Source organism: Battus philenor, unplaced genomic scaffold (genome assembly GCF_028537555.1).
Source record: "Battus philenor isolate CCGP_79_NKW_IND1 unplaced genomic scaffold, ilBatPhil1.0.hap1 SCAF_8, whole genome shotgun sequence".
NCBI lineage: Eukaryota > Metazoa > Arthropoda > Insecta > Lepidoptera > Papilionidae > Battus > Battus philenor.
Window position 1 is genome coordinate 8,444,757 of NW_027181748.1, and position 20,815 is coordinate 8,465,571.

The 20,815-nt window shown below is 31.1% G+C and overlaps 2 protein-coding genes across 2 annotated transcripts; both read right to left on the reverse strand.

Moving 5' to 3' along the window:
- Positions 1-3,166: 3,166 nt before the first annotated feature.
- On the reverse strand, positions 3,167-7,586 carry LOC137931519 (uncharacterized). Its single transcript, XM_068774941.1, has 5 exons — positions 6,730-7,586; positions 6,547-6,646; positions 6,278-6,382; positions 5,323-5,478; positions 3,167-3,220 (listed from the first exon to the last, which is right to left on the reverse strand). The coding sequence occupies exons 1-5, from the start codon at positions 7,497-7,499 to the stop codon at positions 3,167-3,169; spliced, it is 1,185 nt and encodes a 394-aa protein (XP_068631042.1). The 5' UTR covers positions 7,500-7,586.
- Positions 7,587-8,379: 793 nt separating this feature from the next.
- On the reverse strand, positions 8,380-14,806 carry LOC137931673 (arylsulfatase J-like). Its single transcript, XM_068775154.1, has 8 exons — positions 14,731-14,806; positions 12,957-13,076; positions 12,389-12,548; positions 12,045-12,271; positions 11,428-11,533; positions 10,109-10,261; positions 9,348-10,019; positions 8,380-9,205 (listed from the first exon to the last, which is right to left on the reverse strand). The coding sequence occupies exons 2-8, from the start codon at positions 13,056-13,058 to the stop codon at positions 8,997-8,999; spliced, it is 1,629 nt and encodes a 542-aa protein (XP_068631255.1). The 5' UTR covers positions 13,059-13,076; positions 14,731-14,806; the 3' UTR covers positions 8,380-8,996.
- Positions 14,807-20,815: the final 6,009 nt, after the last annotated feature.

Below are 20,815 nucleotides of genomic sequence, written 5' to 3' on the forward strand. Positions count from 1 at the left end.
ACACCTGTATTAATGTACAGTTTTTTTCGAATTCCAATTTCGTAATTGTATGTAATGATCATCAATAAGAATATTCAAATAAAATGCATAATAATATAAAATAAATGTAATGTATGTAATGTAACCTAATGTAGTTATGTCTGCCGATGGACGCCTTGGTTTCTCCCACAGACTACTACAGCACCCGGCGAAAAATATTGCACATCGAACTCTGAAAAGAGACAATTGGCTAATTTCGGCTACGTATAGCACTATCTCTGTCTGTCTCTGTCCCACACTACCTATGTGACGTTTTATCAGTCGTTGTATTTCATTTCCTGCTCTGCTCGCATCCGGCTAATACCCGCGACCTTCACTATGTTATCGGTCCACCTAGTGGCCTGCCCAGGCCGCTAAATATAAAAATACTTACAAAAATTATATTCAGAAACCCCAAAGAGTTTGAACTAAGTTAAAATTTAAAAACATCATAATTATCTACAAACATGCTTTTAACCTACTAAATTGAAAGCACGGACAAGTAAGATACTTTAACTTTTTACAATCACACTTAAAGAATAAATAGCATTGCTTTTTCTTGCCAAACGGCTTGCAGCCTGATGTCATTAATAACATTTTACGACTCTCATGTAACACAAATCACAAACGTGAAGGAGTATGAAACACAAACGTTTGATATAACTAAACCACATTTACATGTTCCTTTTGCGATAATAAATATTTACAGGTTCTTCCATACGTCAACATCAATCCGAAATCTGGTGATAAGGGGGGCACTAAGGAACGCCAAATAATAATTTTTAAAAATGTATATGTCGCCTTTTCCGAAAATAATATATATATATATATATATATATATATATATATATATATATATATATATATATATATATATATATATATATATATATAAGTGTGTGTGTGTGTGCATCTATAATTTACACTATACATATATATATACAAGTAAACGGTAAATCTAACAGGGTAAAAAGGTCTAATAGATATCTAATAGATAGTTCAGATTAAATATTAATAACGACGCACCGACGGCACGAGAAGAAAGTTGACGCTTAAGTCGCCGAAGCGTCCGATGTCATAATTGCTGGCATCACGTTTTTTAAAAACTCTACTTGGGCTACTGGGTCTGACATATACCATATAAATGATGACTGCTTTTAGGTAAAAAGCTTTAAATAAAGTTTAAGATAATTCGGATTACTAGACATTAAAATTAATAATTGTTTACTACCTGTCCCTGCAGACATTGTACTGCCACAAGTTATTAACCCGTTGCGTTTAAATAATAAATTAATGTAACAAATTATCGATTGATCACTTTGATTATACAGAGTGATTAAAAATAGATATATAATGCTCATTAATGATATATACCCCTTTAATTATTATCCTATAACCTACCACCCAGTGTAATTAATATCTAAACATTGACTTATCGCAGAGCATTACTAAGGAACTGATAAAAAATTATTATGTACATTACCCAAAAAATATTGCGAAATCACGTATAAATAGAGCAATGTCACAAGTTCTGTAAAAGACTTCATGACAATAGTTCTATAATTTTTTGATTATTTACCAACATTTGCGAATGATGCACTGATTCATCAAAAATGAGGCGACATCGGATTTTTGAAATGTACGATTTTAGTACATATCATGCAATGTGGTTTTTTTTAATCTATATGAGTACAAAACTTTAAAAAATTTTACTATGCTCGCAATTTACTCTCAAATGAAGCTATTTAAAAATCGATGCTCACCGGTGTAAGACAAAAATTTGCCAATAAAACAGAATCGACAGTTATTATAACCTTATACGACTGTTTATTGAGGTTTAGTCCAAGGCAAATGAAACATGGCTTAATATTATATGTAGTAAGAAAATTAATTAAAATTCTGATTTTATACTACCTGGTAATATGATCAGAAGCAATAATTTTATGAACACATTGAAATTGAAACAACTTAAAATTTAGTATAGCAAGAACGGAGCTTCGTCAAGCGTATAATGAACAATTGTTGCCCAATTTTCCCCTTTGTCACGTCGTGATCAAAGAAGAAACGAGTGAACATACAACGGTTCATCGCTTCGTGAACATAGGCAATTTAAGACCTCGTTACATTTAGGAAAAAATATTTTATATATAGTTTACTTAAAATTTGGAGAAAAGTGTAACTTAATAAGGAAATATCTTATCAAATTATGAATTAAAAATTCCAGATTTTCATCAGTTACACGTTTCTTATTCCACATTGAATAGAAACAAATCTGCAAATTTCTGCAGTATTTATTTATGAATATGTAAACATTTGTAAAAGAGTTCTTTTTTTAAAAAAAAAAACAGGATAGGCAATCAGCCTTCTGAAAAATTATTGATTATCTTTTTAATTTATTATAGCATATAGCTATTTGTGTGATTATTAAAAATAATCGGTTAACGCCTTTTTAAATGTTTTTAAATAGTATTTTACCAGTGTTAACTATTTACGATGACATTTACCTTAATGATGAAAAATTACATAATGTTCCCAAAACAATTTGATGTTAGCTCGTATTTTAAGATTAAGAAGCCTCCATGGAATTCCTCAGCGCCTTTACGACTATATAGTTCGTCGTAAAATTTAAGATGATGAATCTCGTAAATAAATTTATCAACAGGTCGAATCTTAATAATAGCATTTATGGTCTTGTATTATCTAGTAAAAATCAAGCAATACTTACAAATTCTACTGTTATTTGAGAAAAATATGAAGATTTCTGCAAAAATTCGTTACGTCCAATATTTTTTTTAAATAAACAATTAACGGTATTTTGTCAATTGTTAAAAACATTCAAGTTTTTAATTCATAAAACTTACGTGTAAAATATATAAAATTCCTTTTTAAAGTATTAATTTCACACTGCATTGAGCGAAAATTTAAGAGAAGTTCTTGAAAGAAAGTGAACAATAGTTTCTGCAAAATCATCAAACGCGATGATACGGAGAGCACGGGTCCCATCAGGAAAGGCACAATAATAATGGATAACAAATAGGAGTTTTCAGATATATTTTATTTTCATTGCACTAAAACTATTTATAATTACATAAATCTTCTTAAAAGTGATTTCACTGAAAATCTTCATTTTGTACAGTTATACATACTGTTAATTCCAAACTGCATTTAATAGGTTAAATAAGGCATAAGCTTGCTGGTAAGTCTAAAAGAAAGTATGCATTATGAAACAGGCTTTTTTTAATTATAATTACAGTGCTTACACACCTAATGAGAAATGGCTGTAGCCTTTCGCGTATTAATCTGTTTACTATTTAAACATTTTAATGTAATATTCAGATTTATAAACTGATGGCGGAAAACGGTCGACGGCGGAAAACATCGTTTGATAAATGCGCTTAATGTAGCAACGCTATGTTCTCGGCTGAAGTTCCGCCAAAGTCTCATACAGACTCCAGGCTATCTCACGACAGCTGCAGTAAGCTTACGACGATTTAGTTGTAATTCCATTAAATAACTAAGCCTGACAACCAAAGCAATCGATGTACTGCGGTAAAAGGGAATTAGTGCGACTGAGGTTCTCTTGGTGGTAAATAGATACCTTATAGATACGTTTCGATAGATACGTTCCTAATAAATACGTTTCGATATATACCGATTGTTCAAAACTGTCAACACGGGCATAAAAATGCTATCTCCTCGCTTCATCATCATTATTTTAGCCATAGGACGTACATTTCTGGAGACAGGCGTCACCAATTTCAATTAGGACTGGTTGAAAGCGGCCTGCATCCAGAGTCTTCCGACGACTTAAAAAGGTCGTTCGTACACTATCTTCTCGCTTAACCATTAATGTTTGTACAGATAAGAAGAACAATGAACTTTAAATTTATAAACGGTTACCTGGTAGAAAAAAAATATATTGTATAAAAAGTGTTTAAATGGATTTTATTTTAAAACAATTGAATTTCTCAATAGAACTTTAGTTTAAACGTTATATTTTGTATTATTCATTTTGATAATCTGTTTATTAACTTCGTATATACACATATCTTACTCCTAAAACGAACTAAATGACTTGTGTAAAACTAAATTCTTGTCTGCCACAGTAACTAAAAAAGTATGCTAAAGAGCAACCAAAAATATTTTTTATTCCTTAACCGACACCAGGTCGAAGAACGTCTAGTTTAACTTGTGAACGGTGTTGAGGGATACCACTAGACCAAAAACCCCTTTTACAAGAATATAGCACATGCATTAAAGCGCACATGTAAAACAATCATTCTTTAAAATTTTAATCTGTGGCATTAATTAGGCTACATTGCATTTGTTTTTACGTAGAAGAGTAGGAATATACATCGTTTTGAATTCGTTTTATTCTATGATAAGAGATTTGAAATTTACGTTACAATCAAGCATTACTTCCAAATATCGCATATTAGTCACTTCTTTTAAATGTACACCTTTCAAGAAAAATCCTGCCCGGATAAAATAATATTTTTATTATTCTTTACAAACCTTATGTTTTCATTTTCATACAATTAATATCATATTGTTTTTAAAACACCATCTACCAATATTATTAAATTTCTTGTAGTGAATTATTCAAAATGACTCTGATATAATTTTATATCATCAATCTGTACATAGCGTACGTAATATACTTTTGCAATATTATTTTAATTAATGATTAATTATTTTGTCCGAGATAAATACTATGTATTATTATTATTGTTATTATTGATCCATTAAATATTGTACCCTACTTATATATTGAAATGTTATATTATATAATATTGATGGTGATCCAAATGACAATTTTTATGGTTTTCTACTGACTTGATGTGGCGGAGCTCTAAAATCGCCTCTATGGACGCTCCATGGAGTGATTAGGGTCTTGGTCCCCCACGAAGACCTTAGCCCAAGCTGAGCTGCCACTAGTCATTAATGCCCGCGTAGCATTCCAAGAGTGCCGAACCAAAGCTTGGTCGAATGCCATTGCCTGCCTAATATCACTACCTCACTTCCAAAAGCGTTACCGCGTGAAGAAGAAGTGGCGGTAAAAACTCCAGCAACGCTTCAATATAGTTTGAACCAAATAAGTTATCGAATGACGAAGATGACGGTGTGCAGAGTATGCGACTTGTCTTATTGTCATCGCATCGTCCGGATACTCAAGAACGTGTCCCGGTCTCAGGACGGTACAGCAATTGAATGTACCGGGTATGATTGAAGGTGGGGCACCTACAGTCAATAAATTTGTAACAATAAATATACTACATATATATAATATACAACAAAACTTACACTTGTAACCGTCTCGAGGCACAAAGTATGGAACATTGTGGTCACGGCCACAGGACGCGTCGCACGCATTAACACTAATTGCAATGTTAACCGTGTTTGTCTGTCCCAGCTCTTTTCCCATCCGGATGTGTACACACTTAATCGAACATTTTCGCCCTTTAAAATAAACAAATACAAAAACACTTTCACCTTTATCGTCGTGTAATTATTATCACCTCGTTCGTTATTTACAAGGTTCTTTCAAATTTACTTGAAATTCATTAATAAAACCATTTCATGAATGAATGATACAATTACTAAGTTAATTGTTTTATTTGTGCATGTTCAAAGCGCACTTTTTTACTTCAGAGTGATAATAATATTTAGTGAATTATACAAAAAAAAAATATTTATAGTGATAGAAATAGAATGAGGAAATCATACGCTAACCAAAGCTAGATTGATAAAAATATTTACTATGATAAGTTTTTACCCTTTAAGGCCACAATTCGAAAGACTACGGAACGATGTGTTTTATCAATAATGACTTACTGCTGAAACGTGGTCTCTCACTTCGAGCCTCCTTGGCAGGCTCACAGCGGCTCATAAAGTTATAGAGAAGGAGAGGGCTATGCAAGTGATTTGTCTACGAGTTAGAATCAGTAATGAAGAGATCCTTAAATGAACGAACGTAACAGACATAATCGAGCTGATTGACAATTTAAAGTGACAGTGGGCAAGCCACATAGCGCGCAGAACTGATGGCCGCATGAGCCTCAAGGATCTGGTGTGGAGACCACGGACCGAGAAGCGCGGAGCAGGACGTCCATTCAAAAGGTAGAATGACGACTTTATTAAGGTCCTCGGAAGATGCTAATGCTAAATTGAAAGCAACTTCCAATCGGTTCTATTGAAAATCTATGGGGATGATCTAGATCGAGCACTAGACGCCTTGCTACTGAAATGATGATCTTACCATTTCCTGCAACATATCACTATAATAGCACGGAACGCCGCTTATCGTAATAGCTCCGAAAATAACTGAGATAAATTCCAAACTGATCTGGCCGTTATGATAAGTCTGCAAAAGAATCAGAGACTTAAAAACTAAAGTATGCTTTATCAAATCCATTAAAAATTGAACAACAATTAAATTAAGAACAATTAAATTAAATGAAATTAAGAATAGTTTATTCTCACAGAAAATATAAAGTAAAATTAATTATTATTATTATTTTGACTTACCTGTACTACCTGATAAAAAGAAATAGGTAAAATAATTATGGTGGCTTTCAAAATTAATTCGTACAAAAGTTTTAAGCTATCCTTTATATTATCTACGAGACTGCCAAAAAAAATAAATTTATTAATCCGGTTTTTTTAAATAAATAAGATTTACATTTATTACTAAGCACACATCAGGTATACCTGTAAATTTTTTGTAAATATTTAACAATCTCTTTAAGTTCTCTTCGTGTTTTTTCTGGATCAATCCTTTTTTTTGGAAATATCTTTAACAGTCTCACTTTTACAATTTCTAACTGACCACATGTATGAAGCATTAATATAGGTCCCAACGGTGCAAAAGCTATATACATAAACACTGCATATATATCAAAAAACAAAAATGCGAGGTAAATAGCGACAAAAGGACCCGGTTCATATTTAATTTCTTCTATCATCGAAGGATAAGTCAATTCGTAAAGATGAACTAATTCAAACTGTCCCGTAATTTTGTAATAAATCATATACGCGTTTGCTTTTACTATAAACAGACCAGCTGTACAAATAGCCACCCACAACCACAGTTTAATAACAGCTCTGCCTTTAATAGCATATTTTAAAATAATATCTTGTTCGTCCATGGGCAACTTTAATGATAATTTATAATCTCTCTTCATTATTTCGATCATATTTCTGAATAATTTTTGGTACCATACCATAATACAGTATTTAAATGTAACCACACTAAATATGACACATAAAACACCACTCGAGCAAGCTTGTGTAAAATCTTTATTTTGTAAGTCGTGATATATAATACTATAAGCTAAAAGGCAAAAAATCAAAGAAAATATGCCATGCATTAACATGACCTGCAAAATCCATTTCTTATCTCTTGGAATATCCGGATGGGAACGATTCACACGCATGGCAAAGACCATTATTCTAAAAATTTTTTCAAAGTCAATATTCATAATAATTTTTTATACGGACACTAACAAACATCAACCTGTTTAATCGGAATGAGTCGAAGAAAAAAAGTGTCAGAGAACACGTCGTGAAACAATTACGAAATATAGAGTTAAGGCGAAACTTTAAACTTAAAACTTTTAATAACATTTTGTATCGCATCAAAAAGTTCGTTTTTTATGTGTTTGAATTGGATTAACTTTTTTTACAAACAATTACATTACAAATTACAAATACAATTCATAACATAAGTTGTTTTCTCGAATGATGTCAACGTTTTCATATTCTTTTCAATTTTTAATTTTGCATTATTTTACTCAAGATGTTGAAATTAATAACTATTCCAATAAACTCAATTTTTTTAAACAAATTTATAGAAGACAGGCAACGTTAAATAGTTTAAAAATTTAGAGCATAACATACTTCGTCTTATCAAAGGAAATTGGTATTCGACCCGTATAATGTAAGGTAATTTACTCGTACGACTTAATCTTTTTACTATGATAAAGGCTGCCAATGTATTAAATTAAACTTGAAGGAAACTAGTAAATATGAACATTTAATTAATACCAAAGTAACAATTTTTTGTCAAAACAAATTGCTTTTTGAATAGACAATAGCAAAATGTTTGCAGAACTATCGACCTATTGAGACAACAATACATATTTCGTATAAAGAAATTAAAATACAACGACTTGTTACGTTGTTACTGCTTCTTAAAAGTTCAGTGAGTCTAATTATTTATTCCATAAATAAAAAATATCTGCTACTTTTGCTTTAACTACAAGTCTTTAATTAGAGAACATTAAAATACAAGATAATTTTCTTTTGCTTTCACGTAAGCATTGAACTATTAAGTCTGGTATACAATTAGATGTTGTGACTTATTGTTGAAACTGTTGCCAGTAATTTTTATTAGATAATTAATGAAAAAAATTATATGGTTCACTAAATAGTTGTTCCAAGGATGTAAGCTTGTTGCTATTAATCAGATCACTTCATAACATAAAAAATTATGTTTTTATTACATGATTTCCTTATTGTAGATAAGGCAATCTATAAGTTAAGCCAGTTTGGAGATTATTACAATATTCATAATCTATAGCACATTTTATAATAGTTCTTTTGAAAAAAGATCTTTCGTTGTGTAGTATGTACATATACGGCGTAATTGTTAACTGCTTTAAGGGTTTTCACCTATAACCAATCACCCTGTATACAATCGTCCTATTATTGGCAATAGTCGTTTGTAAGTGAGCTATCAATTGTGATATTTCCATATACTGTACACGTAATTGATTTATATGCATGATTGTTTTTTTTTATAAATTAACTTTCTCGATATGTATTATTGTATTTCACTAAATTTACATGTCAGGGACCACATTCTTTATCTGTAATCCCATGTCTTATAGTAATATAGAAATCAGTTTTAAGTTTTTTAATGCCTAATCTACAATTTGATACAACATATTAATAACATATTTATATAGTATTTTTTGTTATATTATTTCATCAGCCCAAGTATCCCATGTATAATTGAGCAATCGTGGTGATGATCTAGGATCTCTGTATACTTTGCTTCTTGGTATGACCCTTTGCATTTCTTTACGAAGTCGTTCCAACATATTTTGAACTATAACTGGGTTTTCGTCTGACACATCTCTTGTTTCACATGGATCAGCTTTTATATTGAATAAACATGATGTACCTTAAATTATATTATTTTTTTCGTAAGTTGTAAGCCTTTAAATAATTTATTACACAAATGTATACCAAAAATTGAGAAAAGTGGATTCAATTAAATTTGTAATTAAAACAATTTCGTATAAATAATATGATAAACCACTCACCTTCTTGCGGATAACATAGGTTAGTTTGTTCTTGTTCATTGTTTCTTTGGTCGCAAACGATTCTTAGTTCATCTCTAAGCCTTGTTTTCGCAAAATCAAAGGGCTTTCCTATAGCGTTCAGCACTTCAAATGTGGCACAGTTTTGAAGACTATCAACATAGGAAGGGGTTTTTCCCATTACTTCTCTAAGATTACCTCCTTGATGATTACTGTAAGCAACAGTAATATTTCCTACGACCAGTTTATAATCACCCATGATAATGGAGGCAAATCCTGTTAAATCGTCAAACTCAAATAATTCATTTCTTTTTGATTTTGTATTTTTAATAACTGTATCCCAAAGATTAAATCCATCTATATCTGATGGAGGTTCTGCGCCGGCTGCTGTCAGTAAAGTAGGCAACCAGTCAGTAACATGAATATATTCTTTCCAGGAATGACTAAAGTCAGTTAAGTTTTGAGTCCAAATAAGTCCGGTCACTCTAACGCCACCTTCAAAGGGTGTCATTTTAAGTCCTCGTAGTGGCCAATTCGATGCATAATTCATAGTCGCACCCGAAGTCATTCCTCCATTATCCGATACAAATACTATAATTGTATCATTAAGAATCCCTTTATCTAATAATGCTTTTACAATTTCGCCCACACTTTCGTCCAATTTTTTCATCATTCCTTAAAAACAACATTAAGAGTAAATAATTAATTTAAGCAAATATTAAACAAAGATTGTACAAAATTCATAATGTAAAAAAATTAAATACCTGCAAAAATTCGTCTTTGAGGTGATTCAACATGCCGCATTGATCTAACATCTTCGGGCGGTGCTTGCAACACGGCCCCGTCATTTCCAGAATGCGGAGCATTATGAGCCACAAGTAAAAATAGCGGAACTGATTTATTGTGCGACTCAATTACTGGAAATATGTCAAGGCAAAGGTACTGTAAGTGTTTCAAAGATCAATAATAACAAGAAAAAAACTATTATTTACATAACTGATAGGAACCAGATATTATCACACTGTAGAAAAATCTAAGTAAAAAATAATATAATAAAAACCGTATCGTGATAAGTATCGTTGTTATAATACAAATCAATATGATTCAATGATAAAATATCTATGTCGTCATATACATCGTATTTATCCAAAAATGTTAAACTAAGATATGTATATGCGATGAAACAAGAGCAAACCTTTCGTGTAAAAAAAATTTGTTAAATGTCAGATTTATCTGATATATATTAAACGTTATCTACGACAGTAAACGTCCGAAGTGCATATCTCACATCAAGTTTCTTAAAATAATACATCTATTGCCTTGAAGCGTAATCTTTATTAATATGACATCTTATTAACATAGAGATTAACAATCTGTGTAGCGACTGTCTTAAAATGTAGAGTCGAGAAAAATTTTATGTGCATATGAATACAAATACTTAAATTATCTAGCACGGACTTATTTTGTAACGATTTTTCGACAAACGTTGTTATATATAAAATTTTCATACATCTGCGTCATTATATTTTCACTATTATTTATTTTATTTCCAAATAAAAAATTATCGTTATTATATTAACAACAATATACTGTTTAGATTTTTTAATTGATTCATCATTGTTATGTTCACGTGAACGTTTTCGTTAATAATTTCTTTTTTTCTCATTGCATTCCATACATTTTACTCCAAAATTCAATAATACTTTATTCGTTTATGGTATATCAGGTTAATATTTTTCAAACTAAGATTTATACATAAATTATATATTACATAAATGCAGTAAGAAATATCGGTGAATATTTGGTAAATTCTAATTATTTAGCTCATTCTTGAAAATTCTTAACCAACTTTAATTATGTGCTTTTATTTAGAACTACTTATCGTAGCAATAACTTAAAATATTTATTTGTGTAATAGCAGTCTTGAATTATTTTAAATTTAATGCATCATTTCAATTTATAATCACGCATACTAGAATTTGTGTTACGAATAAAATTATATCCGATATTTTTTATTTAATGAGTATTGACCAACTACATTTTTAGCCAAACGTTACATTGTTAATTACACAAAATGCCATACTTGCTTTAGCTTCCTGTGTGTAAAGATCTGTGATGTAACCCTCTTCACTCCATGCAGCAGACATATTTCTAAATAAATCTAAACCTGAATATTCAACACCATCTTCCTGTTAACAATCCAAAAATAATTTTTAATTTAGTACTGACATAGTAAACTTGTAAAATTACTTAATAAAAGTGAAAGCTTAAGATTTAATCAATCTATAACGCAGCAAAGATAAAAAATATCCTATCTGAAGTTTATATTTTGCTGATGAAATGTAACCCACGACGATTTTTAATGGAATATCGTAATCTCGCTCACTTAAATGTAAACGTAAGCATTGGTATTACGATCATTACATAAACAAATTAAAACTTTCTAATGCCATAGTTAAAGAGAATAAACAGGTTCATATGCTACCACTTCGTCAACCATAAACATTTTTACGTTGATACGCCAAACTCCTTAGTTTTATTTTATCTGTTTTAAGCTGCTGTCCGAGTGGCATTTGCTGATTCTACGGGCTACAACCGCAAATCTCTTAGATCGTTTGGGCGGACCGTTTTGTCACCAAAGCTTATATGATAATTAGATTTAACTCAAAAAATATAATATGAAAAAACTATAAAACATACTGTTTCTTGAAGTACATACTCGTAGTAATCTAAAAAGCCTCCTCTGTTCCCGTAATGAGTGTCAAATCCACGCATAGTTGGCAGAAAATCTTTACGTGATTGTCCAACATGCCATTTTCCGATCAAATGGGTTGTGTACCCAAGTTCTTTAAAATACTGCGGCAAAATTTTCTCCTTTAACGGTAAACCTCTATCTTCGCTATTAGTAAGTGGATATCCTTGCATTCCTAAAAATACGACTTGTAATTATTACGTTAACTTACAGATCGCAAGATTAAGATGTTCATTTAAAGATATATTGCATTTATTTCATATATACCAAAATAAATTAAAATGGAGCAAACCTAAAACATGGGAGTATTTGCCCGTCAATAAAGCAGAGCGTGAGGGAGTACATATACTGTGGCTGTAGTAGCGTTCAAGAGGTACGCCCGTGAAAGCCAACAAATCAATGTTCGGTGTCGGAATTTGGTCCGAACCATGGAAACTTACATCATCCCAACCCTAAAAATATATAAATTGACACCTAAAATGAAAAATATACAATATACAAAACAAAAATGTTTTAATGGTTATATACTTGAACTCGTTGGTGTTCACCAAGGCAGCCATTACATCACAATATAGTCGTTACTAATAAGTAGCACCTTATTTATTTATTATTTTTGATGTACGAGTTTATTTATTGTGTATGTATTTATTTATTATATTTTAAATACTGTAATAACGTCTGTTATCAACAGGAATGCATTGCGGAAAGTTCATTTGATAAAAACTTAGGTTACACATGTACATCATTTCACCGCTTAATTCGAGAATATGCACTGTTGATTCTATATTATCTTATTTTTACATTATTTTTTTTTTTGTTATCAAGGTGAAATAGCGTAATTCATTTTAAAAAAATCTTACCAGATCATCAGCAATCATGAAGACAATATTTGGTCGATTTCTTTGCCATTCATTAGATTTTGCTTCACAAATCATTAACATAAATAACAATGGTAGAAACATTTTAATAAATACTTCTTACTAAAAAGAAAGAAAGTTTTGAACAAAGTAAATAATTAACAAATTATTACTATCATGAAGTTCCTAAAAGTTTTTATAACATTTAGCGTTTCTAAATTTTTTCTTGCTCAGTGTATAGACAAAAGTAAAAAGCGGACACGTGCGTGTGCGACGATGCAGACTTTCATAATAAAATTTCAAACGTTAGTCTGCGACTATAGTTTTGTCAAATTTGGAGAATAAATCGTAGGTACATTTCGCCCAAATTTTCTTATCTCTCAAATTGACGACACAATTCGGCATAGTTTAAATAAAACAAATTTATTTTTTTAATTATCAGAGCGTTTATATTAAGTTCAAGGACGGCGTGTTACATATAATAATTTAATTCCATTATAAAAAAATGTCGTTTTATCATTTTGTTTTAGAACTAAAAATTATAACTGAAACATTCTAAATAATAAAGCCCTTATGTAACTATAATTTTACTCGGTTTATAATAATGATGAAATAGTTTATTAAACTAATATTATATATTTTACTAACAAAGGTAGTATTTAGTATGCTTTGGTTCTTACCAAAAGACCAGGGAGTAATATCCAGTGGTTTCGACTTAATTGCGTTACAAGAAATTGTAAGCAGTTACGTTTAAATCCTTTTAAAAAGCATGAATAAAAAGGATTAACGAGAGATCTTGACAATTAAAAAAAAATAATAGTGAAAACGGGGCTACATAAAATAAAAAATAAATACTGAAAAATTGCGTTAATACTGTACAGTACACATTGTCAACTATAGTTACCGAAACATAATAAATAAATATAATTGAAATATCTCTTTCAATCATGCAAATCATCCATGGAATATATACATTATTAATTGATATGTTTAACTGATATGTAATTGTGATAAGTAATAATATTAGTACATATATTATCTATTCGATGTGAACAAATCAAATATAAATAAAGAAAATGTTTTGAATTAAGTAAATGGTTAATCGGTTTTATCTACCATAATAACTGTGCTATGAAAACTAGTTTATTACACATGTCTCTAAATAACTGTCCTTCAACTCTATCGTACTACTAATCCACATGCGAATGTAGAATTTACTAGAAATACTGTTTGCATTTAAATTAAAATGTAATCATTGTAAATTATTTAAATGTATGGAATATTAAATACTAAATTAATGCGACTATTCTACCTGTGAACGGTGTTAGACATCTATGTACATTGGTGCACCATTGTTGGATTATGTTACAATTTATTTGTATTTTTTTTTAATAATTGTCCATTTTAAAGTTCATGAACAATCCGACCAAAGCTACTTATCCAACCTAACTGGGTTTTCAAAACAAATACCTTCTCTTGTCTACAAGTATCTCCGTTTTTATTTCAACAAGAATTATGACGAGTTAGATTTTCATTAAAATTATTAACAATAATGAATAAGGGAAGTTTTAGTATCATATTGTTAACATAAAAAACTACTATTTTTTAATATTTATTAACAAAGTGTAATTAAAAAATTTAATATAACAATGAAAAAAAACAAAGATATTACACATTTTTACTATGACAGAATCTTTTTTTACAATACATCGAAGATTATTTTAGTAATTTAAAACCAACAATATTAATCATAATTTATGCAAAAAACATTACTCACGTTTTACTTCATTTATCTGAACACACTGTAACACTAGTTGCCTTATCAATAGCTACAATCCTACAGCATTAGAATACACACGCTCCTATTTTAGAAACAATATAACATTCATATATTTTGCTCTTATTCTTTCGAAAGGCACAAGTATAGTCAGAGATCTTTAAAATAGATTCACTTACATAAACGTGATAACCTACTCTATCGGCTTTTAGTATAGCCTGTTCACTTTTATATCATTACCAGATAATAGTCGCTTTCTGTTCATGAAACCTAAAATTAAATTATAGTTTTTTTTTTATTTTAATTTTAGTTTAATAAGCACATTAACTTAGTTTGTGTCCCATAATTATTTCTTATATATTTTTTAGAATTACCTAAACAATGTAAATAAAATGTATTTCAAAGAGTATGTCCAAATTTTACTTTAAACATTATTGTACTATAAGGAACAAAAATTAATATAAAACATATTAGATAAAACCAAAAAAAAAATTTTCTTTAACAATAGAACCTTTACTATGTATTTTTTTAATATACATATTACTGTAGCCTCCAATATTTTGTACATGATCCGTTAGTTATTTCAATTTGCGTTTCAGTATTTTAGCACTAAAATGGAAAAAAGCTGTTAAAAATATTATTTTAAATATGACAGACATCATTACAGTTGTAGGACATACATGGCTAAAAGCAGGCACTCTAATCCAGGATAGGTTCTACAGAGTATATTTTTCTGCTCTGAAAAGTAAGTATACACCCCAATTATTAAGACCGCCATTAAGGGAGATGAAAACAAAGATAGTATCGTCGAATCCATATATTTCTGAAAGACCATTAACTACCTCACCTATATTTTTATCCACGCGTAACTATTTCTGCAAAAAAATTATCGTTATGTTATTTTAAAAATACAATACATTTAATGTATTTAGAGTATTTATTTATTTAAAATACTTTCCATACATTTTATGTATAACGGCGTACTTAATGCCGAAAGCATTCTCTACCAGTTAACCGCTAGGCGGTGCCAAAATAAATTAATAAAGGTAGGAGAAACAAATTAATATCATGAAAGACAATCACATAAAAACATCTAATATAAATATTCTAATGACTATTAAGAATATCTTCCCTTAATACCACTCCCTTACAAGAGTTGCTGGTATATTTAATAATTGATCCCCGCAATAAAAAACAAATGAAAATATTTAGGAAAAAAACGGAATTAATTATTCAGAAAAAGCATTGCTGTGCCAACTTTTAATGTACAAAATTAAATTAAATCTGAAATCTAATGAAATAAAACTAGAATCAGATTGAGCTTCCCTATAAAGATTTCCTTCAACTAAAGGCTACGAGGTTTCCAAATGCACCCTGATCTGACAAGAGCCCATAAGGAACTCAGACGGTTGTTGTTTTAGTTGCTTTGGTTATATCCTTAATACAGTACATTCCTAAGTCTTATAAATGATTATAAATCCTTTGCAATTAAATTGAGGTATTTAAGAAGTTTTGGTTAAAAGAACTTTTTAGCGTTACGTAGATCCTTATTGTAATATTATACTATTTTTTCAATATTATATTTCAATTGTTAATTACTAGAAAAAAAAATATTTATGCATCTTGGTATAATTTGATTAATATCATTATATCATCCGATAGACACTTTCCTCTTTTACAGAGTATCTGATGGCAATTTTTACGATAAATGAGCTCGCAGGCTCGGTAAAAAGAAACTCCGAAATCATGCGTCAATTACTTCAAAAGTTGATATTCGTCGAGAAGCCTCGAGCATTTTCCAATTGCAATTCCTTTCTTTCCAATTCCAACGTTCTTCGCGATTTTGATCAAGATCAAAGGTACAATATGAGTAGAAAAAAATACCTTAGAGAGAGCCGCCATGATTCTGGTAGGTATAGTGTCCGAGCATTAAATTATTTTTTTTTTTTTACAAGTTGCGGTTTCGTCGCGTCTGATGTCTCATGTCGAGGTGCGGCGGTACATGAATAAATAACCTAGGTCTCTTGCTGGACAGTCCCTGGCATCGCACCCACCACCGGGCTGCGGCAGCCGGATCAATAACTTTTACCGCCCTATCAGTCTGCTCAGCACTCTGGGCAAACTATACGAGCGCGTATTACTCAAGCGCCTTCAGCAGGTTTCCCGCGATCTTCGTCTCATTCCCGACGAACAATTCGGATTCCGCACTCACCATTCTTGTGTCCACCAAGCCCACCGATTCACGGAACACATTTTAGCAGGTTTCGCAAAACCCCGTTCTCTAACCACGAGCGCTGTTCTATTTGATATCGCCAAAGCATTCGATAAGGTCTGGTACAACGGCTTGTTGTATAAGCTGTACAAAATGGGTGTGCCCGATCGGTTCGTCGAGATCATAAGAGCCTTCTTATCAAATCGTCTCGCCTTTAGATATCGTTTAGACGCTACTCTATCCTCCCCTCGCCCCCTCAGGGCAGGCGTCCCCCAGGGCTCTTGCCTATCCCCGCTGCTTTTCTCGCTCTACACCAGCGATATACCCATCGACCCGAAGGTCAAACATCCCTCTTCGCGGACGATACTGCGCTCTTCGCCACGGGCAAGCACGCAGCCACCCTAACACGCCACCTCCAACGCGCAACCAATCGACTAGGCGAATGGTTTCGTAAGTGGCTTATAGACGTGAACTTATGTTGTCAACTTAGATGTAGACTCGGTCGAAACCCGGGCGTCATATCCCTTTACGGTTGTCCTATCCCCTGGACAAAAACCGTTAAATACCTAGGTCACCTTTGACACTAGGTTTCTATGTCATAAGCACACTAGCCTAGTCGCAAACAAAGCCCGCGCCATACTGTTCAAACTTTACCACCTCCTCAGCCCATCAAGTAATCTGTCCCTCAGATATAAACTCCTTCTCTATAAAACCTGTGTAAGACCCGTGTTCTCTTATGCAAGCGTACTCTTCGCCCTCGCCCCGGCGCACATACTACAACCCTTACAGACATTACAGAACCGCTTCAACCGGCTCTCAACCGGCGCCAGGTGGTTCCAACGTAACATCAATCTCCACAGTGAACTCCAACTAGACACCGTCCAAGAGTTGTTCCAAGCATGCTCAAAGGCATACCTTGCGAAGGCCTCTTCCCACCCCGACCCCCACATAGCGAACTCCGCTCGCTACACCCCCGGCACTTTCAGAAACCTCGTAAGGCGTCCTAAAGACATCCTTACTGATCCTCTTATAGTATCCTATAGCAGGGTTCCCACAATCCACTCACCACACACCGCACGCTTCAGAAAACGTAGCAAAAAACAATATCTTATATCTGAGGGTTCATTTTTGCTTACGAAATAAACCTCTAATTCTAAATAGTGTTTTCGTAAAAAATGCAAATAAGCGTTAAAATAACGTAAAATTATTAAAAAACAATAAGCGGCTTTTTGTGTACCATTTCGCTGTACACCATTTTGATGGTTGGCACGCAAAAGCCTTACAGAAAAAGTAGCTGCAAGACAATTATCTGTCAAGTATTACATTTAAATGCACACATTTCAGCACTAAAGCTTATTTGATAAATAGCTTTAATTTAAAAAATATGATGTAGAACAACTATTGAATATACTGTTTCTTGAACTACATATTCGTAGTAATCTATTAAACCTCCTCTGTGCCCGTATCATATGTCAAACCCATGCATAATTGGGTAAAATTCTTTACGTGATTGTCCGAACGTAAAAGTCTTTGTAAAACATAAAACTATTCTAAACTTAAAGTTGAATAAAACGAACAGTTTTTCTGAATTTTTCTATTTTAATTTTTCCGATATATTTTAGATGTTGTCGAGTTTCTTCCTGCTTCTTCTCCACAATTATTACACGTCACGAAGCAGAGTCAATAATAAATGAGATTAAAAAAAATGTCGATCAATAAGTGTTCTGTTAAAAGTATCAATATTGAATAAGTAAACTTAACTTATCTTTATCTTTTATGTAAAAAATTTACTACATGTTATAAATGCGACTATTTGCCAGTAAACAAAGCGGAGCGTGGGGTGGTGAGTATATCGAAGGTATAGTAACGTTCAAGAAGTACGCCCGTGAAAGCCAACAAATCAAAGTTCGATGTCGAAATTTGATTTGAATCATGAAAACTGACGTCATCACGAAATGCTAATGTATCCATGAATCCGTTGGTATCCAACAAGACAGCTTGTTATTAAAGTAATTATACCAATAAATAGCACGGTATTATTTATTTTTAATTATTCCGAAAGTTAATTTAACTTAGTTAAAATACTTCGTTCCATCGTTTTCATTACTTACATTAAGCTTTATCGAGAATATAATGCTTTTATTGTTACTAAGGTTACCTAAGGTAATTTTCATTTTAAAAAAATATTATTAAATTGTCAGCAATCATGAAGACAATATTTGATCACTTTCTTTGCCATTTATTTGATCTTGCAACGTTAATCTTAATCTTATCTTCGTTCTCGTTAATCTTATCCTAAAATAAAAGAGATAGTGCTCTACGAAGCCAAAATTAGCCGATTATCTCTTCCAAAGGTCGATGTGCAATATTTTTTAGTAACCACCGGGTACTAGTATAATTTTTTAATTGTCATGAAGTTTCAACCTTTGTCGATTCTATGTTTTTCTTGCTTGCTATGCATAGACGAAAGCAATGCATGGACACATGCAAGTGCGGCAGAGCAGACTTTCATAGTGAAAATATGAACGTTACTTTACAACTACTGTATTTCCAAATATAACCAAGAAAACTTATATTCATATCAACCATATTTTCTTATTTATCAAAATTAATCAACTAAACAACAACTAAACTCACTAATTTATAATATGCATAATATGCATCAAAGCGTCGTAATTATTATAAGACATTGTTTTTATTTGCATACAATTTGTTATTAATTTTATTAAAAATAATTTAATTTAATGACCACATAAAGATTTTTATTATAATTTGTACAGTCCAATACCATAGCTAGAATAAATGAAGATTAGCGTCATGTTTAATTTTTTTAAAAGGTTTGTTATAACCTTCAAACAGTTATAAAAACCAATATTAAATCTATTTCAAACAATCAACAATAGTTTTTTAGTATGCTTTAAAATAAAAGAAAAAACAACTAGCGATATCTACAGATTAAAGTCATATAAAGATATTGTATAAGATAAACTTAAAATTTAATATTTAACGTTCTTCTTAACTTGGCTGATCAAAAAAATAATATTATGAAATTTAATGCTGAAAAAGGCGTTTTTTTATTGTACAACGCATGTTTTGGAAGATAGTAATGATGATAACAACACAATAAATAAAGATCATGCAGATAACAAATACATACATGCATACATAAGATTTCGACGAGGATGTATTAATATTATTTCCTATTAAATTATCTCAGATTATCACAGATTAAATAAAGAATAGAAACTATATGGCATATTTTCATGTATATTATATCAATGGTTAATTGACATTATCATTATCTCCCATATTAAGAATACCATGAAAATAAGAGACATGTGTAACAAACAAATTTTCTGACAACAACTTACAATCACTAAATAAAACATAATAATATAGTTAATTCTTTCGTGTGATAATTTCTCAACCAATCCACACAAATTAAATCAGACAAATACGTGAGTTTTTATTTCACTATTTAATTATAATGTCCAGTATACCTGAAAAAAATAAACATTTGTATTTCTTAATTCGTAGAAAAAGTATCGCATGATATAAGCGTGAACTTGTATATTTATATATATCTGTACTAAATAATGATCATCTGTTATTTAAACATTAAGTCTGTGTATTGTCGACCTTAGTGTATAATTTCCGTTCCTGTTCTATATGAGATGTATACAAACAATTGCAGTATCTACAATGATGCTCTTTACACAACATTTTTATTAATGTATGGTTAGAATATAATCCACGTCTGATTTATATCAAGGTAATGTTTAAAATAACACATTAATTTCACGCCTTTTAAAATATTTCTTACCTATAATTTCTAGTACAACCCTAAAAAATATAAATAAAAGATATTTTAAA

Bases quoted from the DNA above. Each gene is read 5' to 3' on its own strand.
- LOC137931519 (XM_068774941.1), bottom strand. From the start codon at position 7,499: ATGAATATTGACTTTGAAAAAATTTTTAGAATAATGGTCTTTGCCATG. The intron at 5,479-6,277 runs GTAAGATCATCA...TTTATTTTAAAG, and splicing joins GTGATATGTTGCAGGAAATG to GGCGAAAATGTTCGATTAAG. The intron at 3,221-5,322 runs GTAAGTTTTGTT...ACTTTCTTTTAG, and splicing joins GCCTCGAGACGGTTACAAGT to ACTTACCAGCAAGCTTATGC.
- LOC137931673 (XM_068775154.1), bottom strand. From the start codon at position 13,058: ATGTTTCTACCATTGTTATTTATGTTAATGATTTGTGAAGCAAAATCT. The intron at 10,262-11,427 runs GTATGGCATTTT...ACATATTTCCAG, and splicing joins CACACAGGAAGCTAAAGCAA to TAATTGAGTCGCACAATAAA. The intron at 9,206-9,347 runs GTGAGTGGTTTA...ATATAATTTAAG, and splicing joins CCTATGTTATCCGCAAGAAG to GTACATCATGTTTATTCAAT.